This window comes from Hesperophylax consimilis, chromosome 21 (genome assembly GCF_061612785.1).
Source record: "Hesperophylax consimilis isolate HC1 chromosome 21, BYU_Hcon_1.0, whole genome shotgun sequence".
NCBI lineage: Eukaryota > Metazoa > Arthropoda > Insecta > Trichoptera > Limnephilidae > Hesperophylax > Hesperophylax consimilis.
The window spans coordinates 29,997,468-30,025,322 of NC_142856.1; the positions used below are offsets into that span (position 1 = coordinate 29,997,468).

Genomic DNA, 27,855 nt, shown 5'->3' on the forward strand with positions numbered 1-27,855 from the left:
TGCCGCAAATATACTATATATTATTTTAATTAATTAATTGTGAAATAACACAAATTAATCAAATAAAATTTATTTGCGCACGCCGGGTTCGAACCCGCGACCTTCGGAATGGCAGTCCAATGCGTTACCACTGGACTATGCCGGCCGTCATACATTTGTCTACATTTAATATAAAATATTTCTAAAAGAAAATGATTTTAAATGGTTTTCAATGGTTTTTCAAAATTGGGACTGATTTGTGAATAAATCAGACTATCACCTGATTTTTCACGGACTCCTGCTATTTGTTAAACCGTATGATTTCGGTAGTGCGTAAGTACCATTCTTAAATATGCGTTATTCTTATATTAAAAAATATATATTATTCTTATTCAAAAGTAAATTCGATGAATTTATCCAGCCTGCATCCTATTCTCCAAATAGTTTGTGGTGTAATGGTCAGCATTTTAAGCAGTTGATCGGGATTTGATTTAAATTAAAAAAAGCTTTTATTTTTAAAAAGTGATTTTTGACTGACCTGCTAAATTGAAAATGCTTATAATTAGATTCATATTAAGACGATACAATATACTAAAATAGGGCCAGAATTTTAAAGACGTAAGTCAAGCAGCCAATAAAAACAATACCTACATAAATATAATAACATAATAATAAAAAACAATACCTACGGTCGACTTTGCCCTAACAGGCCTAGAAAATCGATCATTCCGTGGGGTTCATTTTTAATTTTTTTGATGAACGCATTACTAAAATCTCAATTTTTTCTGGAGAAATAAAATCTGGTGCTTACCGAATTTCATAGTTGAAAAACGTTTTATAAAATTTTCAAATCCTTTTACATGAAATAGTTTAATTTTTGAAGTCCTGTTTTATTCATCTTAAATATAAATCATTTACATCGGTAGGGATCCCTCTAGAAACATAAAGGTTTTAGTAACACGTTCATTAGAAATAATTCAAATGAGAGTGTCGAGAAAACCCTCGTTATTGGAGTCTAAGGCCAGCGCCACACTTGACGGAAATTCCGTCGCGTAACTTCCGCGGGAGTCAATCCGTTACCATACGTTGCAGCCACACTGAATATTCAGTGGCGGATTATCAGTCGACTGCCAACGCTTATACGGTGTGATCGCAATGTATCCGATAGAAGTGATAGCTATCTATGAGGCATTAGAAGAAGATAGAAAAAGAAAGCGTAAATATTGGGTTCATCCCATAAATACTTTTCGACTAGAAATTGGGCAATTTCATACCTTGTATATGCAACTAAGACATTATCCAGATAAAGCATTTGAATATTATCGAATGTCCATACAATAATTTGATGTATTGCTGAATTTAACGAAGGACTATATTACCAAGCAAAATACAAAACTTAGAACGGCTATATCTATAGAGACCCAAAGGCAAACTCTATTTTGCACTTCGATAATAAATCGTTCAGTGTCGAACATCCTGTGCGTTCGTCGTCGCCGCGTGTTATCCGCCGAATGTGGCGCGATGCATACAAATACTTGGAATGCGACGTTGCCGATCTTCCGCCGCCGGAAGATCGGTGCGCGGAGGACGGAGCAGACGCGAGTGTCGGCGGTCCGCCACGGAGCGACCGATCGTCCGCGACGGAACGACCGATCTTCCGCGTAGTGTGCCCGCTATTTGTAATTTATATGCAATTACATGTATTGGCGTTCCGTCGCGAAAGATCCGCGACGGAATTTCCGTCAAGTGTGGCGCTGGCCTAATGATAGTGATAACTCAGTCGCAATGTATTGCGATAATTTACACCCACGCATAATTATTCTGCTGCAAAAGGTGAAAGAGCGAAAAAATATTATCTCAGTTTTCCTTTTTGCAGCTGTCATACCTTATCATGAATAATTAACGTAACATAACAAAGCACTTAGTACATAAGAAGTAGGGAGCACGAACCGGTTAAACGGTTATCTGCACAAATTAAATGTTAACAAAGACCGGTTATGGTTATTTGCTTAACCTCTTAATCTACAAAATCATTATTTGTTTTGCTGTTAATGGATTGGTTTGTGAGTTAAAGATTTTTTTTTGATAAAGGTGTTAATTATAAGCATAATATAAAAATAAATCGTCATTGGAAGCGAGATTAGCAGTCGATAGACTTACGACCAGAGACACTCGTGTTGACAGCCCTCTGACTGAGTGACCAACCCATTGCTGCGATCACACTCCGGAATTCACCACCGTCTATCTCCACCATCCACGGTATCGAGCATCTCACTAGAAGACAAGAAAGATCCGTGATCTTCACCACCAGATGACCATAATATCACTGAACACAGATCCACATCCCCATATAATGTGACCTTGCTGAAATGCATCACAACATGATACATACACCAATATTGTCTTCCATTGTCTTACCTACCGTTACCCACACACATATTGAAAGCTAGCAAAAAAGTTTCTTTTGATGAAATTGCTTAGAGATAGGAGTTTTTTATGTCTTAAAACTAACAAGTCCGTAAAGGGTAGAGGAAGAGGAATATAAGATAAGGATAGGAGATGCTCCTGATACATTATATATTCATGCATACATTTATGACCGTTCGGGTTACTTCTACTTTACAAAACATTCTATTAGACTGTTTTTTTCTGACGTTGGTTTTGCATGTTGGCAAATAAAAAATATCGGTTTGTTGAGTTGATCTTAACGGTAGGTAAATTTCCATAAAATTGATAAGCTCAGGCAAGTCCAGGCCATTATTCAGAATTTTAAATAATAAGATTTGAAGAAAAATTACAAGTCGTGTTTGAAGGGAGTTGAAATCGGTGTAATTTGTGAATTATGAGTTCAATTCATTATTCACAAATTACATTAATACGATTGAGGAGATCCTGCAAAAATGCAATGAATATGCATTTTTATATTAATAGGATTATGAAATAAACAATAATATAGTTAAAATCAATGACAAAACAATATTTATATATATAAATATATAAATATTGTTTTGTCATATATATATATATATAGATGCACTGCAGAAATCTTAAAGTGACTAGCAAAAAGTAGGTCAATTGTAGTGCTTTCGATTTCGTAGTTTTGGTACTAAATTGTCACGCGTCGCGTAAGGTCGTGTTCTCTACCACGCAGTAAAAAAAAGGTGCCAAAATGCCCTTGTGTGTATTGAAAAAGTATTTAATTACCATAACATTATATTACTAACACGAGCCAAAAATCATCATATTATCGATAATTATAAATAATACGATTGTTTTATGCCCGAAGACTCTACGCTTTGTTAGAGAAAATTAAACCGACTAGAGTAAAGGTCTGCTGTCTCTAAGTAAACTTCGCGGTTTATAGTAGTCTAATCACTCTGTTTATTTAGTGCTTGCAATAAAACAACAAACAAATTGTCGTTGCTCTATTATGGCACTGCACTCAATTGGTCACTTTACACCTCAAACTCCGAGGCCACACGATTGAAAACGCCACACGATTCTATCGTTTATTTTGTTTCTTACTTGCCACATTTCATCTTAATTTTGTCAGACAATAACAAGTCTAGATGCATTGTTAAGTCATTGGTTAAAATACGCAGAGCAAATGACGAAAGGAGAGATGAGTGTCAGTAGAAGAAATGATTTGCAAAGTGGGTGGAAAAATAGACGGTGTTTTCCCTAGTTATAAGACAAGGCATGATCACTTGAATGAGAAACTTTAGAGACTCTCGAAACTGGTTACCGATTGAAAATAACCGTTATCCTGCAAACATACGAGTCATTACTGCTTCCAACTGTCCGGATCCGGTAGGACTATGGCATTCAGCAATAAGGGTGTTCTAAAGGCAGTGGAGAAGGAGAATGATATGGGGAAAAGAAGGTTGGGAAGTAACTAAACTGATGAAGTTCAGACTTTTTTTTAGCTTATACGAGTACCATTTTTATTTCAAATAATTTGAATAAAACCATAAATATTCGCAGAGAAAAGACGTGTGTGAAGCAACATCGTGCTCAGAGTTTGTAATGGCTGCATCAGCGGTAAGCCTACATTCGTGTTATGATCGTAATTAAAACACATAATAATAATAAACGGAATTATGTCATAAAACGAATACATTATTATAATGCCTTGTTTTATGAAAACCGTTAATGGGTAAACTTAGTGGGGCTTGCGTTATTGAAATAAAACAACGTATGACCACATTCGTGGAGTTTGTATGTTTAATTTCCAGAAAATTATATTTTAAATATTTTGTCATTTAAAAATATGTCGTACGCTTTACAATTTTGCCTTATTTAAACATTCACATAGATAACTTAGATGTAAGATGCTGTAAATGCTGAGTTTGCTCTACCGATATTTCAATGGACGGTTCCCCGAAGAGATAGCGTCATTGATCTTTTCACTACGCATAGCCGGAGATACCCCGAATGGATTCCCAACATCAGTACAATATTGACATTATTTACTGCATAAAAAAATCTATTTCTTCTACAAAAGGTTCTCTCCTTTCATTTTCCTAAAAGAGGCACCACACAGCATCCCCAAAGATTATCACACGGTCTCTTTAGTTAACACCTGAAAAAGTACTAATCTAAATAATTAAATATATTTTTTCAATATTACTTCAGTTGTAGGTCTACGATTTCAAAATTAATTTTTATGAGGTACCCAAATACTGAAACTAGGTGTTGGGGTGTCCCGTTTCTAATGAGGTGAGGTGTGAGGTGGGAGGTATGAGGTGTGATGTGTGAGGTGTGAGGTATGATGTGTGATGTGTGAGGTGCGAGGTGTGAGGTATGAGGTATTAGATGTGACGTGTGAGGTGCGAGGTGTGAGGTGTGGGGTGCGAGGTGCAAGGTGTGAGGTGTGAGGTGTGAGGTGTGAGGTGTGAGGTGTGAGGTGTGAGGTGTGAGGTGTGAGGTGTGAGGTGTGAGGTGTGAGGTGTGAGGTGTGAGGTGTGAGGTGTGAGGTGTGAGGTGTGAGGTGTGAGGTGTGAGGTGTGAGGTGTGAGGTGTGAGGTGTGAGGTGTGAGGTGTGAGGTGTGAGGTGTGATGTGTGAGGTGCGAGGTGCGAGGTGTGAGGTATGAGGTATTAGATGTGACGTGTGAGGTGTGAGGTGTGAGGTGTGAGGTGTGAGGTGTGAGGTGTGAGGTGTGAGGTGTGAGGTGTGAGGTGTGAGGTGTGAGGTGTGAGGTGTGAGGTGTGAGGTGTGAGGTGTGAGGTGTGAGGTGTGAGGTGTGAGGTGTGAGGTGTGAGGTGTGAGGTGTGAGGTGTGAGGTGTGAGGTGTGAGGTGTGAGGTTTGAGGTGTGAGGTTTGAGGTGTGAGGTGTGAGGTGTGAGGTGTGAGGTGTGAGGTGTGAGGTGTGAGGTGTGAGGTGTGAGGTGTGAGGTGTGAGGTGTGAGGTGTGAGGTGTGAGGTGTGAGGTGTGAGGTGTGAGGTGTGAGGTGTGAGGTGTGAGGTGTGAGGTGTGAGGTGTGAGGTGTGAGGTGTGAGGTGTGAGGTGTGAGGTGTGATGTGTGAGGTGCGAGGTGCGAGGTGTGAGGTATGAGGTATTAGATGTGACGTGTGAGGTGTGAGGTGTGAGGTGTGAGGTGTGAGGTGTGAGGTGTGAGGTGTGAGGTGTGAGGTGTGAGGTGTGAGGTGTGAGGTGTGAGGTGTGAGGTGTGAGGTGTGAGGTTTGAGGTGTGAGGTGTGAGGTGTGTGGTGTGAGGTGTGAGGTGTGAGGTGTGAGGTGTGAGGTGTGAGGTGTGAGGTGTGAGGTGTGAGGTGTGAGGTGTGAGGTGTGAGGTGTGAGGTGTGAGGTGTGAGGTGTGAGGTGTGAGGTGTGAGGTGTGAGGTGTGAGGTGTGAGGTGTGAGGTGTGAGGTGTGAGGTGTGAGGTGTGAGGTGTGAGGTGTGAGGTGTGAGGTGTGAGGTGTGAGGTGTGAGGTGTGAGGTGTGAGGTGTGAGGTGTGAAATGATTATTTTCATATTCTGAGGGTGGCGAGAGAATTTCAGAGGAGAAAAATATATTCAGTGAAGTGGTGAAACATTTTTCGTTTTCGTATATTTGGGACATTTATACTTTATTTTTTTATGTATGATTCGACATCATTCGAACTTTTGCTGATGCAGAAACCTGGCCTACAACTTCATCAGCATCCTTGAAGAGCTGGCGTTTCACCAGTTTCCATCGTCTCTTAGGAGTCTTCGGTTGGATGGAAACAGACTATCAGCTCTACCGACCAAATCATTTGAACACCTAAATCAACTTGAAGTACTGTAAGTAAAGAACAGAAGATAAAAGTTTAGATTTTTAGCTAGGTAGGTGTTGTCGTGTGTTTTTTGAACATTTTTAAAATCTAATTTTTTAATAGCTTCTTTGCCCATTCGTTTTTGATTTCGTTTTTCTGTGCTAGATTTAACAAAATTTAAAAAGAACGATGTTTTCGTTTATGTTATTGCTTAAAACGTATCACACGCCCCTGAGCGGTATCAGCGTTTGCTCTAAACCCATTTTTGTTCCATTTTCAAATATTTGGAATCAATTGAAACATACCTACCTGTGGATATCTGTTTGCGGAAAGGTGTTCAATGTGCTTCCCTTGGGCAGGCGGTCTTACCGAAACATGTGATTTTTGTAGCAAAGTTAATGTGTGCTTTTGTGCAATTTGTGAAATAGTGAACAAAATGTGCTATGTTTACCAATTAACAGCTTTTTGAAATAAGTAAAGGTTGATATTATTGGCTTTATTATCTCTTTAGTGACTAGATCTGGATAGCTAGGTATTCTTAACATTCATCTTCTTTTTCGTCTTCCTTAATTTAATCGGTCTTGTGAAATTACACAAAAACGAGAATTCCATAGTTACACCGAAAACCACACGGAGAAAACTTACTGATAAAAAAATATTGCTTTTTTCTTAAGAATCTCTTCAAATTATTTGGTATTCGGTAAAAAACGAAATTTCAGGCCCATAACGAATGAATTGATAGGTTTCCTGATAAATTATTAGTAAATCGTCGTGATTTCGGAACGCGTGTTCAAAATCATTTTCGCATTTCATCTTGATATATATTATTGAGACAAACGCAGGTGCACGAACACTTGTTACGATATTATTAGGAATTTACTAAAAGTTGTTTATTAAGAAATTGATTTGTTTTCAACCCAAATTTAAATAAATGTCCGCCAAAACTAGCTTTTTTGAAAACATGCCATTAGTTCTGAACAATGTACGATATTCTTTTCACAATGAGCCGGTTTTAGCGTAATGTAAATATTTCGATCCCGTTTTTGTACGTAATCTGAAAAGAGTGTTCACACGGGAGTTCTCGCCGGGTAATTCTGTCGTGATGTTTTTGCCTCGATGTTGCGGGTTGTGATAGGATAAATAACAGTCAAGAGCTTACTCCCTATGTGAACCGAGTAACACTGCGTATGATCTCACTCCAGAAAAGTATCCACAAAAAACTATTTCAACATAAACTTATAACAACAAAAATTTCCACAGCAAACTATGTAAATGTTTTCCAAAACGAAACCTCAGTACGTGACAAATATATATTTTACATTAACCCTAAATTAGTTAAATTAAGAAATTATGTTCCTCAGGGCCTATGTCATTGTTAGGAAGCTTTGTAGATGCACGCACAGATGGCAGTGCGTAGAGCTTGCGTGGAAGTCCGCAAGATGGAGCCAGTAGCCAGTAGTCGCCAGGACCAGTGCGAAGGCTCTCAGAGAAACTCACTGGCCCAGATTCCAATTAGCCAGCCTCTAGTTAGGTCGACTATCGAGTCACCATTATAATACGTGGAGTATTAATAAATCCCTGATTGATATAAAAGAACCATTTATAATTAAACTCCTCCAAGACGAGTTGGAGACCTGTTTGTGCGAACACAACAGTCATCTTTGGGTATGTTGTGTGGAGGTTCTTTTTAAGGTAAGGAAGGATAGGAAGTTCTGGGAAGGAAAAGGGTATGAGGGGTGGGTAAAAATCTGGGGGTCAGTGTGTCAAGGACTAATGTATAAATCCATCCCTCCCACTGCAATCAAGTCAATGGGTCAAGAAAGTCTCTCTCTCAAACGGCCTCACCCGATTCCCCCATCACGCAGTTGGTGGGCAGATGCATTCGCCGTCAAGTCCTAAACAAACCTCACCCCCCATATACCCGGGCACCCCTGCTAAGTCCTCAAACGTGGCGTACCACTTAGGATGACCTATGCAAGAGGTTTTGGATACCCAATAAATGGTTTTCCTTGGCGGCGGTACCCATTCCCGCCTTCTAAATTGATAATATGTGCAATAAGCCACTGCAAAATATCTAACAAAGCGTTGCTTGTTAGCAGAACGTCACTTTATATGACGGCCGCAATAGCGGTGAATATAAGTACCGAATACATTCGTCCATTTTCCACCGCAGTAGCTACAGTAATCACTCGCCGTCTTGTTACGCCCGCCATGTTACGAATAGATAACGGCTCCGCTCTCATATCCGTGTGCGATGAAAACAGCGGTGGACCTTATCGTGATATTTTTCGGAGAATATTTGCGGTCTAGCGCCAACTCCTTATTTGGCCAACGTTACAGTATCAATCATCAGCGCAGATGTGGGAATATTACTTATTTTACTATAGGAGTTTCCAGTTTGCTACTACTACTAATTGTATGCCTTAACGAAAAACGAATACTTATGTATTCTAATAATATTATTTTGTTTGTTTCAGAAATTTGGCCTACAATAAGCTGATAGACATACCATTCTCAGCATTCTCGAAAATGCCCCAACTAGTTTTTCTGTAAGTACTTACTTATTAAAATTTATGATGTGTTACAGATTTATGAATGTGTTAAGTTATTATTTTTTAGTAGTGAGTGAATTGAATATCTTGGGAGCAATATAGGAAAATAGTCGCTGGGCAAATGCTGTTTTTGTTGGAGGAATTACACATTTTAGGTGTGACGAGTAACGCGTATGAATATTTTGTTTTGTTTTTTTGGTGATATTTTTTTTCAATTGAATATAAAAATAGTCTCAATGTATAATTGACGAATATCTAGGATTATAAATTTTTTGAAAAGTGTGATGGGTGTGACGGGTGACATTTGAATATTATCCTTAGCAATAGTTTTTCAGTTAAAATCATGGGACGGAGAATTGAAGATGCACAACCTCCCCATCACACAATCCCATATGTAGCAATTGCTTGAAAGAGTGCAAAATAGACACATTTTAATGTTTTAAGTTTAAGGATAGATCTGAGAGATCTGAAAATGTAGCATACTTTTTGTAATAGAATTGATATGTGCCTTCCAGCGCAGTTGATCATCTATAATAACACCTAAGTACTTGATTTCGTTTATAGTACATTAATGGTAAGATCCTTTTTTTATTAATCTTAAATAATTATTTTACAAGCAATAATTACATATTCGCCTGAAACACTCATCCACATTGAAAAATCTCCTGATAAAAGATACGTGACGCCATAAAATAAAGTTGGTTGTTTTCAGGTAAAAAAATGTAACAAGCAGTAATTGTTGAATGAAACACTAGTATATATTGAATTATTTCGCGGACAAGAGATAAGCCGCCATAGCTCAGTGGTCAGAGCTGTCGACCGGAAATCGAAGGGACACGGGTTCGAGTCCCGTTGGCGTCATGTATCTTTTATCAGGAGATTTTTCAATGTGGATGAGTGTTTCAGGCGAATAATTATTGCTTGTAAAATAATTGTTACCCTTTGTGCTATGCATAAAAAATCTTGTCTTAAAACATAAGTTTACCAAAAAAATAATAATTAATCTGAAATACAAAAAACTTACATCCTTACGTTCATCATAAGTAATTAAAATGTAATCGTCGAGCGAACCCCGTTATTAGAGTCTTGTGTCGCCTTAACAAACAAAACACTACACGCAAGCCAAGTTCATTCGCACGGCAGTAATAATAATTAAAATTTTACACACCGTAATAACATAATTATAATGCTTCCTGTTATCCTTAATAAACAATATGGAACAGGTACATTTATAATTTCCCTAATGATCGTCAGTACCCATAAAACTTTATAATTGCTCCCTAAATTCGGCAAAATTGACTATGTTTTTTATTTATCTTGTGTAATTATATCATAATGTGGCGAATTAATTTGACGGCCTCCGTGGTCGAAGTTTAAGGCCGGTGTAAGGTTGAAGTGTAATCCAGAGGTGGCAAGCAAATTTCATTCGATTATTTGTGTTATTTCACACTTTATTCACTTATTTATTTATTTTATATTACAGAAACAAACAGTTAATAATATACAGTGATGAAACAATGTACAGTAATTAGATATTTCATATTAAGTACCTATGATATGTTTCCATGTAATGTCTGCTACGTGGTATATTATTTCCTTAATTACCGGGTGACGTGTGTATTATATAGTGTGTGTGTGTGTGTGTGTAATGTATGTATGAGTGTTTGTGTGTGTGTATGTATGCGAATAGAACAGTTTATATTATTGACATGATGCCACGTTTTAATTTGGGCAGTGAATCCGAAAAAATGTCAATGTTTGAGTTTAGACTTTAGTTTATTTCAAATATACTATATATATATATATAGTATATATGCGGCACTAGTGGAAAATATTATCAGTTTCGCCCTGGTGCAAGACCACCATTCAGAACTGAACCATTGCTTGAAATGGCTTTAGCCGTACTTGGTTACCAGATCTGAATAGCCAGGTACCTCCTTCCCAATCCCCACTACCTTCAGCCTCACAACATACTCCGATTGCAGTTGCCATAGTCGCACTGGCTTCAAACTGTTGAGTGCAATGGTACTACACAATACATAAATGTATATTTGTAAACTAACTTTTGATGCAGAGTGCGAAAATGATAGGAAACATAAAAATAAATTACTGTTACAAACCTGTTGATTGATATATTCGGATTCTGAGTCCTAATCAGAAAACGGATCACCAGCTACAGAAAGCGACTAGCGACAAGCGAAAACGCTCTTGTGATTGCAGCACCCCCATTTCTGGCAGGATCCCATTGGGCCAATCCTGATGTCGTAGATGATTTTTTTTTCTGTGGGTATTTAATTATTTTTTTTATTTTCTTTGCACACCCCTACCTGAGATCTGGAATAAACAAGAAAAAATATATAAAGACGTACTGTACCAAAAAGTTTGTTATGATGAAATATGTTATTTATCGGACGATATAATATCTACATATAAAAAGTACTATGCAACAATAAAACATTTGTTCTTGAGGCAGTATATTTATTGGCTTGGGATCGATCAACAAAATTTAAAAAAATCTGTATTACTCTTGATATTTGTACATGAGCTCACCTGTAGATGGCAAGTATAATCTATTAGGTTAATTGTAGATTGCGTTAGCTGTCGAGAATAATAGGTCAATAAATTAGGTGGTAACTTTAATGTCGGGGTCTAGATTATTACAAAACCCTAGTAATCTCTCAAGTATCAAAAAATAATATTCTTGTTTATAAAAAAATAATTTTGCTTAAATAAGTTAAGCGTAAATATATATTCATATTATTTTCATCGAAATACCGCAGAGCTTTGAAAGGCTAATTCCTTTGACCGCAACCTCAAAATAGAGTTGTTTGATTGCAAAGCTTGTTTGCTCAAACTCTGACTTGTTTGTTTGCTCGGCTTTCATATCTCACAGGATTCAAGTTTTATGTAGACTCGTCATGAAAATTATTATTAATAACTGGAACATCGCAATGTAGGAATGATAATAATTAATAATTTATTGTCAGTCAGCTAAAAGGGGCAGACCATTGAAAAATAACGAAATCTTACTTTACTTAGTTACTATAAAAAAATATATATGTTATTTAAATAATTTTCTGGTTAAATATTGAGATAGTCAGGTACTTTATAAGTGATACGAAAAATTTCTAGAGAACTTTAAATCAAATAAACCTTAAAAAATAATATTTTTGGTATTTATCGCCATATTAAAATCAGATCCAATTTTGAAAATGACTCTACAATTTAAGGCAAATCCGAATACTAGAGTTCATTGAATCTGAGTTACACAGGAACTAAAAGCCGAAATCAGTATTTTTGATGATTCGTTAGAATTATAGACACATTGTCATAAAATTAAATTGAACTAAATTAACAAAGAAAATTATTATGTGTCATGTTTATTGAATTAGAAAAATGGAAGAACCCGCCTTGTGGCAGTTTATTATTTTATTTAATGAGTAATTTGTGAAATAACACAAATTAATAAATTAAAATTTACTTGCGCACGCCGATATTGGATCCCGCGATCTACAACTCGCTAGTAGAGAACCAATTTACTCCTTGACCACTTAGGCCGTCAAGACTAGCCTGTGTTGATGTAATCGTATGAATTTTAAATGAAAAATGTTGAAATGTGCAGTAATTCAGCACAATTCTCTCTGGTACATCTGTGAGCAGAGATACAAAAAATTTGCCATTCCTCCAGCGTACTCCATTGAGATGTTAGGAATTTTGTGAAACATGTTTAGCATATCTATGTTTAGCATATTTATTTTTAGCATATCTAAGTTCAGCATATCTATTTTTAGCATAGCTATGTTTAGCATATTTATGTTTAGAATATCTATGTTTAATATAACTATTTTTTTGCGTGCATCAGAGTAACCAATTAGTTAACCCTTAAATGCATGATTTATTTATTTTTCAGGAAAAAAATATATTTTGTAGATATTTACATACATGTGCAAGGAAATATAAAAAATTTTATTCTTTTGTAATTTTTTAATGATATTTGATTAAAAAATTTTTTTTGCAGGTTTACAACACCATGTATTTAATAAAAATTAATATGAACAATTTACGTATGAAAAAAAAATAAAAAACCTAAAAAAAATCTCAAAACTAATAAGTGTACCGGAAAAATACGAGTTATTACATATTATAAGTATTATATTATTGTATCTACTTACATAAGAAAATCAAAATAATAACAGCAAAATAAAACTGTAATTCTAACCTCCAACCAATTTTCGAGAATCTTCACTTTGTTAAAGAAAAAGTGACATTTGACATTCGCGAAAGAAAAAAAAGGTGATGCCACTCGATAAAATATATTACCGTGAACTTGATAATTCTAAAACGGCATGCCTTAAGTATACACCAAAGAGTTAAAGGTGGTTTGAACGGTATGTTGCAGTTTTGCAACAGTATGCATTTAAGGGTTAACAGTGGATTGTTTATCCAGGATCAATTTATCTTAGGACGGGTTGTTTCGGAGAATTTGAACAATTAATAAAATTTCAAAGTTCATTTTTCGAGTTCTGTGAAAGTCCTATTCAAGTTCTGTTATTATATCATCAGAGGCTAGCTGCTTGACAGAACTGAAATAATAACAGAAAATGGAAAAATCTTTCACAGAACTTGAAAATTAACGTTGAAATTTTAATAATTGTTCAAATTCTCTGAAACAACCCGTCCTTAGAAATTAATGTTGAATGGTTCCAACTTTTAAGATATCGAATAAATATTTATGTTGTATTATTAATTAAGAAATTCAAAACGTGACAACTGAATTACGCCATTTTTCTTAGCTTTTAATTTTTGGGTTTAGATCTTTCTTCTTTTTTATTGTACCAAAAAAATGTAACTGCCAAAATATATCTAATTTTTTGTGCATATACCGTTTGCAGCTTTGAAAATCTTTTATAATCTAAAACAACGTTCGCAAATAAAACGATATTTTGGAATCATTGATGGGAGATAAGTTTCACGCTATTATTATAAATGTTCAAATTTCTATCGCTCGTTTTACTGACGCAATACCTCATTTTAGGATGATTTAGGGGATTTTACACTTGTTATTGCTGATAGCCTTTTATAAAACTGTGTTATTAAATTAAAAATTTTATTGTTTGTTTCAGGTTGTTGAAAAGGAACAGAATATCGAGTATCGACGAAAGAGCTTTCACAAACCTCACTTCGTTGACAATATTGTAAGTATATTGTTATTCTCTTAACCCTTCACTTAATTATGAATCTTTTAAGATAGACTACCTAAAATTGCTCTTTAATACTTCTTTCTTTTTTTTTAAATTCTACAGAAAAATCGTTTACAGATTGTCATCTATCGGGTAGGTACATATGCTTTTAATCAACTTCAAAAAGGTCTCTTTACTTATCTACAAGTTTAAAAAAAATCTAATAAGTTAAAAAATCAGATATTTTCGGAGTTTCTGTCAAATAACGTACTTTAAACGTAGGTCGAGTTAATATCACTCACACATTTATTTATCGGGAAACAATATTTGGCAAAAAATCTTTTCAATGTAAAAAAAGATACATTCTGGAAAAACTACTTTCAATAATGTTTTCTTTATTTCCTAAAATAAATTTCGAAAAAAATGTCAAGTGTAGAAAACCTAGCATAACAAATATTTTTTATTTGAATATCTCTGTCCTAGACAAGTTAATGGTTTTAAAATTATTGTCCATCGAACTGTCTTGAAAACAAACTCCAATGATTAAAACTGAAACTGTATTGAATGATTTGAATTTCTCATCTCAAACTAGAATTAATACTCGTACGAGGTTATTCGTCATTTCTTTGGCATTCTTTTCAATTCAAGGAATTTCTATCTTCTTCTTTTTTAAATGTCTGTTCAGGACGTCTGGCAAGGGTGCTCCTTAAAGCTCTACGTCAATACGATATTGACGAAATCCGTCATCTATGGTCAGTTAGTGATAATTGTGATCACTGTCAAAAGATTCCGACAGTCGGTAGACAAAATCCGATGCTTTTTGCGCGGCCTCCTAGGTGTCGGATAAGCTCTTAATATGTATATATTTTGAATATTGTCGTTCATTATGCAAAATAACTGTTTGAGTGGGGGCAGGTGAACCATCTAAGCGCTTAGAATTGAAAGAAATCATATCCATGGACTTATCAATTGATCGCGTCTTGGACATCCAAGACGCGATCAATTGATTCCGTTCATATATAGGTATAAAATGTAATGTAAATATTTTTAATATCTGAAAAATGTGACTAGTAAGCGTAATATCTGAAAATTATTACGTTTATATTAAGTAGGAATAAATATGTCTGCAAATTATGACAAATAGTAATATATGTAGGTATGAAAATTAAATACTCGTAATAATTTTCGTGTTTTTAATGTTTATACTTAAATATGTAGATATAAAATTTTCTGTAAATATCTTTAACGTCTGAAAATTGTCACTGGTATATGTAGGTATAAATATCTATAGTACTGAAAACTATGACGATTGTGTTTAGGTTTAAATATCTGAAATGAGCCAGGGGTTTTTTGTCGGGAAACAGTCGTGTAAAATTTATTTCTCCCTCGGTTTATACTTGATATACTGGTTACTTAGAAAACTTCACAAAATATTTTAAATATAATCAAGGACACGTCAGAAACCTTCATATGATTCATCGTATTTCCGTTAAAGATGTATTATTGAAAATCAAGAAACTGTGACATAAATAATAACGAAACACATAAAATTTCACACTTGCATCACAGCGTCGATTTTCTGGTTTCGTATTTCCATTATTTTTGCACTTCCCACAACATTTCATGCATTTATTCCACAAAATACAAACTTCCGGCGTACATTTTCGATTTATTGATTCTTTTGACTTCGTCTTTGATTTCCTGTCGCCTATAAAACTTCACACCACTCCTCTTCACTTTAACCTACTTATTCCATTTGCTTCCGTGGACATAAGATTACAAAATAAAACCACGGATGCAGTACAAAAATGAAATCACATTGAAAAACTATATTACAACAGTTACTGATTTCGGCACAACAAATAATACAGGTATAAAAACTATCTTACAACAGTTACTGATTTCGGCACAACAAATAATACAGGTATAAAAACTATCTTACAACAGTTTCTGATTTCGGCACAACAAATAATACAGGTATAAAAACTATCTTACAACAGTTACTGATTTCGGCACAACAAATAATACAGGTATAAAAACTATCTTACAACAGTTACTGATTTCGGCACAACAAATAATACAGGTATAAAAACTATCTAACAACAGTTGCTGATATGGGCACAACAAATAATACAGGTATAAAAAACTATCTAACAACAGTTGCTGATATCGGCACAACAAATAATACAGGTATAAAAACTATCTTACAACAGTTTCTGATTTCGGCACAACAAATAATACAGGTATAAAAACTATCTTACAACAGTTATCGATTTCAGCACAACAAATAATATAGGTATAAAAACTATCTTACAACAGTTACTGATATCGGCACTACAAATAATACAGGTATAAAAACCATCTTACACCTAGTTACTGATATCGGCACAACAAATAATACGGGTACAATAACTATCTTACAACAGTTACTGATATCGGCACAACAAATTATACGGGTAAAACTATCTTACACACAGTTACTGATGACTTTTAGAAATTTTAATACTAGAGTTAAGGAGCATACAAGGTTTGAAATAATAATAAAACATTCTGAATTTGCAAACCACATTTTGGAAACAAATCATTATTTTGATACAAATATAATGGGTTTACAGTGAGATAACTTTGAAATTGGACAAAGTTTTGACAGTCCATTAAATATTATTATTAACCTATTTTTTTAAAGCAATTTCTCAAATTTATTTTCCAATTGATGCCTTTATTGATAATAATTTATATTTTTTTGCTATTTTGACATATCAAAGAAACATTACTCAAATTTTTTTTATGCAATAATTACCTAATTTTATGATAAATTAATTGAATTGTGAAATTATTATTTTTATATAAAAATAACCACTGGAGCGACAGAGAGAATAATGAAAAATAGCTTCACTTGCTCGCCACCTTTGAAAGTTAATTTGGAAAAATTTCCGACCACATTAAAAAAATCATTACTCCATATTTGTATATGTAAACATATAAAAAAATATATACTGCTATGTAGCCAATAAACTCACCTATATTTTATTAATTATTTTGTATTTGTATAATTGATAGAAAAATTATAAAAAAATCGTAAACTTTGTAAATGCGCGAATTTTGTGCGTGAGTATATTTGAAATTGCCGCCAGTGGATATTTTGAATATTCACATTGAATATTTTCTACGTTTTATGTTTTCTATGACCTGTTCTACAACCACAGATCCAAATATATACTAGAAAATCATTTTTTTATATGCTGACATCAAGATAAAAATAATGCGTGAAAATTATTTTGTGTTATTTGGTACGTGAACCTGTTAAATTTGAATGAACTAAATTATGATATTTTATACATTTACCACAAAGAAGTGGTACTACATTAGGAAGATACATTAACTGTTTACAATTACCAATAAGAATAACTGCCCTACTTGCTTTATTTAAGTCATTTGATCGTTTTATACAGATAGCTAGATATTTCACGATGTCAAAATCAGAGTGCTGCTTTTTAAATAATTGTGACTGAGAACTGGAGATTTTATCCATGTTTTTGTGTTTCGTGATAGAACAAGAATCAAAAATTTAAAAAAAACCCATATCATAGCAATAAGCTTTGCCAATCTTTCAGGATATACTTTATAATTTGATAAAATCCTGTGGAATTCTGCCATTTTGTTTGGGAAAATACGAGATGACAGCTAGTTTTTTGTATCGAAAATATGCTAAAAAAAAAACCGTTTTTTTAAATCAAGGAGTTGAAAACACATTAATAATTGAATCACGATTACACTAATATATATTATGGCGTTAAAACGCAAAAACACAATCACTTACGGCATTTTAAAAGATGTGTAAATATAACCGATTTCTCAAAACAGTTTTGCCTCGAAGGTAAAATTTTTGGAATAAACTGTCATATTTAAACCGCCAAATATTTCTTCCAGAAGCATCTATGGATAATCGGTGTTGCCATAGATGAAGCCAATTTTACCAGCTTTACAACGAAATAAATTATTGGCCAGGGACTGGTTTAAATAATATTACATTTAATTTTTACGAGTGGTACATAATAAACGTCGAATCATTCGACATGCTCAATATTAGAAGAAAAAAAAAGTCGAATTATTCGACATGTTCGCTCCAGTGGAAGTAATTAATCACCCCTTATTGTAATATTTTTGTCTTTACTTGTTCGTCTATTCTTAAGTTTGTTAGTTTTCACTATACTTTTATCCTGACCAGGGCCGGACCTATTCGGGCGCAATTGGAGCAATCCGCTCTGGGCGCCGGATAGTCAAGGCGTTAAAGCGCTGATAGAACCTAACAACTAACCGTCATAACACATCGCCCTCGAGATTACACAAATCTACAAATCATCTGAATATTATGATTACAGTGATCACCTAATCAGGCGTCTACTGGTTTCGACAAAGGGCGTCAGAATCTTACGCGCGCCATGTGTCGTTTCGCCCAGGGCCGGCCCTGATCCTGAAGAAGAAATCATTGGTTTTGAAATATGTCGATCCTTTTTTTTATGAAATAGTGGTTTATACAAAGTTAATTATATTATTTAAACAATACCAACGTTTTAAAACCTTATTTTACTAATAATAATAATAATAATGATGATAGGATTATTTGTATAGCGCCGTTTTCGTAAGAAAATCACTTCAATGGCGCTTAACAACTTACTACTCAATTACTCTTGGTTTATAACTAAGTTTCATAGCTAGACACTCAACACTAGTGGCTTATAACTAAGTTTCATAGCTAGACACTTAACACTAGTGACTTATAACTAAGTTTCATAGCTAGACACTTAACACTAGTGACTTATAACTAAGATTAAGGTCAAGTGATTTACAACTAAGACTTTTAACGAATAACTTTTTTTTTAAAGGGCGGAGATAGTTTACACGTAGTTCCCGTGAGCACTTAGGCCATAGGCCCATTGTGCTATCACCCATTTTACTTCATTCCTTTAACAACAACCCAGTCCCTTTAATAAAGTTCACCAGGGTTGTCATTGGGTATGTCGCTATGTCTTCTGGTTCTACTGTATGTCTCCCCAGGTATCTGAGCCTAGTTCCCACCAGGGCAGGCATTATAATAATGATTTTATTATTTATATAGCGCCGTTTTCGTGAAAAAATCACTAATCACCTCAAGGGCGCAAAAATTGACAAAAAAGACATTGGCACCAGAAGTGAATTGGAGTTTCTTCATTCTATTCACATTTACTGCATCTATTGGTGTTTTACACTCCCAATATCTGCATGTGTCTCTTGAGATGGCAGTGTCCCGTTAGTAGTCCTACCAGTTTCCTCAGCGAGTTTCTGTCCATATCGAGTAGTTTCTTGGTTCGTCTAGGGTCTGGTTCTTTTATGAGTACTTTGGATTGTCTCATTCCAGGTGCCCTTTTTCATTCTGGGATTTAACCCACCTATCAATATGTAAAAGTATGATATTTTAATAATGCCATATGACCCCCGCCAAAGAAAAAAATTATAATAAAGACTTTAGCCCTGTTCTCTAATTTTTTCCCCTGTCATATTTTCAAATACAAATCATTCAATATTTTGTAAAAAGTTTGATATAAAGTATACCCGCATATGAACAACTTTTCTGTGAGCTTCTAAGTCTTGTATTTACGGTATGATGTTATCTTCTGCTGTAGTAACATTGACCATAGCTTTAAATTTCCTATTGTTTTACGACATCGAACAAAAATATTTATGACCACTTCGAAATATTGTCTTCATGAAACAGTTTATCTAAAGTGATAAATAACCAATGCAACACACGATCTTTAGTTCCTTTACCGTTTCACTGAGCCAAAATAAAGCTATCCCAGCTTTTAGTAGTTGATTTTATCCTGAATTCCCGGATCACTGCTTTCATCAAACCGAATAAACAACATTGCTTCTGCGTTGGAAGGTTTTCGCGGAATGAAGTCGTCATAATTCAACGGCATATAATAATAATCTCGCAAAGATATCTTTGTTCAGTTACATTTACTCCAACACCTCCATTAAGATTCCAGAGTTTTAGTTAATACTTCTAAAATATTGAAGTATTTTTATAGCGCAGTTTTGTGATTTCTCCTAAAGTGCTCAGTAGTTTCCAGATTCTTTGGCTATCTATAAATATCCTAATTGCATTCCAATTTGGAACATGTTAGAGGCGTGGGAAACGAAAAAGGCTCTGAAGGAAAATCGCTATTTGGATCACTTAACATAGTTAAAGCCATTTCAGCAACTGTTTGATTCTGAAAGGTGAATGGATTCAGGGAGATAGTCGAAGTAACGCACAATCTGAACGAGGTGCAAATAATACGAAAAACAAGGTGCTCGTAAAACTCTTTGGCCCAGCAGTATTCGAATAAAGAACTTTTGTACCATTAATATTTTTAAAAAAAAAGAGTTTTGTACAAGTAATATTAAAAAAAAGAGTTTTGTACCAGTAATATTTAAAAAAAAGAGTTTTGTACCAGCAATATTTAAAAAAAAAGAGTTTTGTACCAGTAATATTTTAATAAAGAAGGTTTGCACCAGTAATATTTGAATGAAGAGGTTGTTTACCTGTAACATATTATTTGAATAAAGAGTTTTTGTAGCAGAAGTATTTTAAAAAAGGGTTTGTACCAGTAATATTTGAATAAATGAGTTTTGTTCCAATTAAATTTGAGCAAATTAGTTTTTTACCGGTAATATTTGAATAAATAGGTTTTGTACCAGTAATATATGATTTGGATAAATAAATTTTGTACCAGTAGTATTTTAAAAAAGAGGTTTTGTTACAGTAATATTTGAATAAAGTAGTTTTCTATCAGTAAAATAGAATAAACGGTTTTTGTACCAGTAATATTTGAATAAAGGGTTTTTGTACAAGTAATATTTGAATAAAGGGGTTTTACACCAGCAATATTTTATTAAAGTGATTTTATACCAGTAATAGTTGCCTCCATACACAAGGAGATTTTCGCTCGGTCAAGGATGTTATCAAATATTCAATCCATAAGTTGTAGGCTTGCAAAGATGGCAATTGGCAGGTTAACAAAAAATACAGTTCTATTTTTACCATTCAGTGTTAGCAAAATAAACAAACATTTCTGAAATACACAGGAAAATGGGCAGTACCAATCCAAACAATTTTTCTGATTTGCAAAAATATGTAATCGAGTTATCTTAATTTTTTTAATGTAACGGATGTTTACATAATATAAACAGTAGCCAATTACAAAAATAGTATCAGCGGAGGTAGAATATTGATATGTGCAAACAAACTCAACAAACATAATAGTAACACTCAACACTGATAAAAATAATATGGGATGTTTTAGGCTAAGGACGTAACGATAAGAAGGTTATGCCGATGTTTGTTTCCTGTTGATTTTGTATTGCTAACATTTAAGTGTAGGTACAATAGAATAATAATTATTAGTAGTAAAGTTAAACCAAACAGGATCAAAACCTATCAAGTGGTGAGCAGTGGCGATAAAATTTGGCACAGCTTTATATCACTAGAATGTCTAATTCTACGCCACTATATTTAGCAAAATGTTCATCGTGAGCTATGGAGCTTTGAAATATTAATTTTCCAAAAAAGAGTTTTATTATCTACGATTTTTGTTAACCCCTCACGCCTGTTGCATATTGACCGAATTTTTTTCAAAAATTCATCTATCAAAATATTAAATCACAATAAAATCCAAAAATAAGGTTTATTTTCGAAAGAATTCAAAAATTCAAAACTGTTTTTGAAATGTAATTAACTACGTTTTCAAATTTTTTAACAGATTTTTTTTTATGTTTAATTTTTTGATGCAAACATTAAAAAGTTATAAAATTACTGAAATTGAAAAAACCCATATTTTTTCACCTCACTGTTGTCTTTTGATATAACAATAATTATTTAAAAAATCACAAAGTTTCATTTCAGAATTCAAGAACATTTGGTTTCATGGAAGTAAACATTTTAATTGTTGTCTTGTTAACTTCTAGATTTGGATATAAAGCGTGGTGTTTTTTTATATTTCTTTCTAATACCGTTTTGAATTTTAGATCATATTTCTCACCATGAGTAAGGGAGAAACAATGATTTGTATGAGACCATGTGAGCTGTTCCTAAAAGCGAACAAACTGACTCTATGTGTAATAGCGCTTAATCGAACAAATTAGCCTGAGACATTAATTATATTTTTTCTAATGGCAGTAAGGCGTGGAATTGAGTTTTTTTTAAATAAGTGATATTTTATTTATATTTTGTTCATGATATGGCAAATTATAGAGACTCATATATTCATTTAAATTTTATCTGAAGATAAGATATTTGTCATGTCACTGTTTTGGTGCTTATTATTTATTCCATGTCTTTTATCTCAAAGCTTTGCAAATTATACCTGATACTCGCAAAAATCCTTCCCTTTTATTAGCATTATTTTTTATCAATTTAATTGACAGCTTTATCATTGCGTAAGCCTTCCTAAACTTTATCAGTCAATCAATCAACGAAAATCACTGCACGTGTTTTTTTATTAAGTCATACGGAACATTGTTGTGTAAACGTTGGAAAAAAATACTAGATTTTTGTCACGTACACGAAGGGTGTTTTCACCTCTGAGACAAATTTTAAAATTTAAATATACGTCGGAGTCAACATTCACTTTCGTTCTTTCTCAAATTTTGTGTTTTATTTTCAGGGAACTCGATGACAATCTTCTAGGAGATATTCCATCTGCTATTCATCAACTGCCAAAACTAAGAGAATTGTAAGTAAACAAAACAAAATGTATCTTTAAAGAGTGGTTTTATACATCTATTCTTGACAATAGTTTTATTAAACAATGTGATCTATGTAACAATTAAAAGAACATAACAACTCATATTATTTTCAATACACATGGGTAATGAATTTATGCAACTGTTCTTACAGTAGTTAGTGGTACAATGGTCAGTCAAAAATGCTTAATTTATTTATTTTACATCGTGATATTTCACGGGTCTAGTTAGCTTTTAAATAAGATATTCATGTGCGTACGTACGTACATACATGGAGATCAATGCTGATTTATTAAAATTTTGTTAAAAATATGACAGCAAATATCTTGTTATTATATGATGACGAAATGCGAAAATATTAGAAATTTCATGTACCTTTGTTCCGACATCACCATAACACTGTTGTGTGGAAATCTGTCAAAACATTCGTTAAAGGTCTGTAGTCCCGTTTTTAACAGGAATATGAATAATGGCCTGCAGTTCCACTTTTAACAGGTTCACAAATATATTGAAGAGATTTTGTATCAGTGAGTAGTATTCTCCGTGTACAGACGTGGCTCATTTCCAAAATGAGGATTTATAGTGCAAACCTTTTAACCAAACATAGCTCATGTTGAAAAGGGATTAAGTTGGTAACCACTGTTAGTGTTGAACTCAATCCTGACAACTACTTGCCTAACGTCCTACTCACGGTGATATCGACTACCACTAGTACCTGCTAATAATAATAATGATAAGGGATCAACGAAAAACAAACGTGAAAAAAATTATTGCAATTTTCGTTTTTATTTTAAAACGTAAACATTTGTAGTCGAAACAACTTTTGGCTATAAAGATTTTGGGCATATAGTCTCAGTATTTATTATATTTTTCATAAATCAATTTTAATTCAATTTGGGTGGCGGGTTTGGTACCGTTGCCCCGGGAACCATTTATTGGATTACCAACACCTCTGCCATAGGTCACCTCAAGAGGTGTGTTCAGTATACACAGCATCCCCAAAGATGACAAAGGCCACAAGGGAATTTTTTCCCTAGGGTCTCATGTGTCAGGATAATTTAAAAAAAAATTATAAATTCATTAATGGCTTTGAAAACCTAAACAAATTAATAAATTAAATTAGCACAAGTCTCAAAAATAATATTAATAAAAAATCATTTGGTATAACGTTCCATTCCTGAACATTCATTTTATAGCCGTATTTCTGAACAATTGTAATGTGTTAATATCGATTTTAAAGTATTCCTTGCGTTAATTTAATGATATTTTTGTTGCAGATCTGTATCCGGTAACCGTATAAAATACATAGCGTACGGCGTTTTGCAGATGTCTCCAGAAATAGTCCTCCTCGAGCTAAAAGGAAATCCTCTGGTTGGAGTGGACCCGCATGCCTTTAGTTTCCTTCCTAAATTAAGGACACTGTAAGTAAATATTTTTTTAAAGTTAAAATAATGTGTAAACACAAAAACCATTATTTATATTACATATAAAAGACATAATTTATCTCAATCTTAATTCAAATACCTACAACCTATGTAACCTTTTATTTTTTTTAAATTTTATTGATTTATTGTGAAAAACAGTATAATCCATTTACATTTCACAAATAACTAATTATAAATTACAGTTTATAAGAAGTAAGTACATACATTTATTTGCGTGGGTAAGTACATCAATACTATCTGATTAACCAGATTTGTTAAATAGTATGCTTATTGCCGTCTTAAATTCTCTTTGGTTCAAATTGAAAATGTCAATCACAGAAGAAATGTGATTTAACAAAATAGTTATTCTCCCCAAAGGCATGATCATTGGTAGGTTGGTCCTGCCCCTTGGAAAAATAAATAATCTGTGCTGTCTAGCTCTGATGAAATTATCAGGGACATAAAAAGAAATTCGTTCCAGGATATCTGGATTGCAAATGTGCCCATTTAGCAGCTTGTGCGCCACTAACACCATTGCAATATTTCTCCTAACGTCTAGACGTTCTAAAAGTGTAACAAAATAATATTTTGAATCTAAGTAAAATATCATTTTGGTAATTCTTAAAATGTCTTCTAGTTCTTGAAAGCCGTGGCAAACAGTGTGTTATAACGTTTTTTCGTGTGACAGAATTTTTATATTAAGGAATATCTGAAAACACTTTTCAAGCCATAAAGTTATTAGGCCCTTCTTTCACAGGTGTAAGCAGGTATCCGATACTCATGTTGGATACTTTCGTCGCAAGCAACTTGTCACGCACAGTTTGTATACTTTGCTGCTGAAATCACGAGAACCCTGTCGCCACTATTATTATTATGTTGACTGTTTTGTTCCTAGCGTTATTCTAAAGCATACCCATTATTAAAAAATGTCTGACACTAGTGGCGCCATGTATAAAGTCTGAAAGACACATAGCGTCGCCAACTAGTTGACAACATTTCAGCAATGTGTGCCTGCGTACAAACCTCTGCGCAGATGTATTAACGCCAAGATTTAATTTTTATTTATTTCTTTAGAAAAACCAACAGATTTTTTTACATCTATAAATAATAAACTTATAAACAGTACTAAAACTAAGGGTCCAGTACTCGCAGGCTAAAATATTTACAAAAATTCAAAATTGTAAATATTAGATAAATAATAAAATTAGATATTAGAACACAAATAAATGAAAATATATAAATATAATTTATTCTCAATACACTACCAACAGCAATAATCACAAATATATCACCTTCGACTAAACTGAACAAAAGTTTATAAAATGGCTGGTATGCAACTGAACAGGATTCATAGCAACAACTTGATTACTTGCAGTATGTTTTTAAAAATAATAAATTATACACTGTTAGCTAGGATATATGTTTTTGAATTACACAAACATATGTCAATATCATTAAAAATTTATTGGATAAGTTACACACTCTGATTATAAAAGCGTTTTATCTGTTATTAGTAGATCGTTTATAAAGATGAAAAATTGATTTATCTCTAGTTTTCGAGCTTGGGACTCTAAAATTGATCTCAGACAAAAGGGGCGAATAATCAATAAAGCCATTGATAATTTGATGGAGATATATTATATCTGCGGAGTCTCTTCTAGTTTTTAATAAGATTAAAATGTTTGAATCGTCGAGTGTCGGATACTTGCGTATCCCTGTGAAAAATGACACGTCACTTAACACTATTGCAAAATAGTGATGACATGTTCTTTTCAATGTCCTTCTGCCTACTTTCCTTTACGTTGTCAAATTTCCGTAAGTCGAGAGGTAAGGTGTGTAAGTCTAGCAATTTGGGGATTGGCGGTTCGAACCCGTGCTTGGTAAATTTTATTTGATTAATTTGTGTTTGTGTCACAATTTAGGCATTTATAATAATATATTATATTTGCATCACGTTCCAGGGTAGAAGATACTCTCAGTATTGCCGTGGTGTAAAACCACTATTCTAATCCGAAACGTTACTTGAAATGGCTTTAGCCATGTTTGGTGACCATATCCTAATTTCTACATACTCCCCCACCTTCCTCTTCCCATCTCCTTCCTCTCAAAACTACCTTAGCCTCACAACAGAACCCAAATTGAAATGCCATTGTCTCACTTACCCCATACGGTTGGTAGCAGTTGGGACTCTTGTGTGTTGTTCACATTAAAAAAATACTTTCTTCCACTTCACAAAATTTGTGAACGATGAAGACGTAGTATCACACCCCCTAGGCCGTAGAACTCCAATACAGAAATGTTTTTTTAGTCTTTTTCCAGGAAAAATATTTCAAAGAGTCTCCTTTTTTCCAGGACCTTATCAGATGCCCGAGACCTCACCATATTCCCCAGTCTCAACGGCACGGGAGCCCTGGAAACTTTGAGACTGGACAGGGCATCCATTGAAGCTGTGCCCCATACTCTCTGCATGACCTGTCCGAAACTCAAGGCTCTGTAAGTTAAGCATTCGGAGGATTGCACAATCCAAATATATTATTCTGTTCTTAGTGTGTCTTACATCACCACTGGTACAGGTAATAATCATAAAAATCGCTTGTCAAGTCTAGACATGCTCGGAGTAAGCGCAAAAGTGGTTTTTATTTATTTTTTTAATAATTTTATAAGGAAGAAAAAAGTTTATCAAGGGAAACTATCAAAAATAATCTTTGCCATAATACATTTTTTAAAGTTGTTTCTTACAATCGTTTTCAATTTTCTAATTAAGAGGATAGTATTTTCACTGTTATATTTTTGATACAGTAATTAACAACTGTATTATAATTCTATTAAAGCAAACGATAGAAAAGCTTCAATTTATTTAGAGGATGTTTTTTGGTATTTATAATGTAAAACGATTTGTACTAAAGATTAATCGAAATAAGTGATTTTCATTTCACCATGACGCATTACTGGGTGCAATATAAATATTGCTTTGATTGCATACAATATTATCATACTCATCAATCAACTGCATTGCATTTATAAACGTCTATTCTTGATCGATGGGTTAGTAGATAGATTCTTTTTTAACAATATTTTTAGGTTAGGTTAGTTTTAACTTTATTAAAAAAATTATAAATCCCGTCGAAATGTTATCTTATTTTGAAAATTAAAATCATAAAACATACCGTGCCTCCCAAGTTATAAATTGTTATTTCCAACAAGCCATGAAAAATATGGCTTTATGGTTTGGTTTGAAAATTAGTTTAATAGTTTTCCAACTCGGTCAAAGGCCTTTTATGCCTAATTTCATTTACAATTCCAAACATGATAATTCTGAATTTGCCAAACACATTTTGGAAACAAATCATTTTTTTGATATAAATAAAGGATTAAAAATGTTACATACCTACGAATACAAGGGTTTACAATTAGATAACTATGAAATTTTTGAAATTAGAATTAACAAAATATTTTATTGCTAATTTTTTTACTGTTTCTTTACATTGTATCTTTTTTACGTTAGAATTTTACCTCGCTGATATTGATTGATACTAATATTGATAATATTTTTAATTTTGTATTTTATTGTTTGTTATTTACACATCTCAGTTACTCCTTGATTATTTTACATAAAATTATAAAAGTTTTTAATTTATAATATTCATTGTTTATTATTGCTTTATTATTGATTTATAATTTTTTCCGACTTTATGTCCGGGTTAAATCTTCCCT

At 33.6% G+C, this 27,855-nt stretch overlaps 1 protein-coding gene across 1 annotated transcript in view; it reads left to right on the forward strand.

Annotated features, from left to right (window-relative positions):
• Positions 1 to 27,855, forward strand: part of rk (G-protein coupled receptor rickets) — a 564,913-nt gene that overhangs the window by 517,611 nt on the left and 19,447 nt on the right. Inside the window, exons 6-10 of the mRNA XM_089644727.1 lie at positions 8,697 to 8,768; positions 13,895 to 13,966; positions 22,639 to 22,707; positions 23,995 to 24,138; positions 26,494 to 26,634. Of these exons, the coding sequence (XP_089500853.1) occupies positions 8,697 to 8,768; positions 13,895 to 13,966; positions 22,639 to 22,707; positions 23,995 to 24,138; positions 26,494 to 26,634 (498 nt within the window). The remainder of the gene's footprint in view (positions 1 to 8,696; positions 8,769 to 13,894; positions 13,967 to 22,638; positions 22,708 to 23,994; positions 24,139 to 26,493; positions 26,635 to 27,855) is intronic.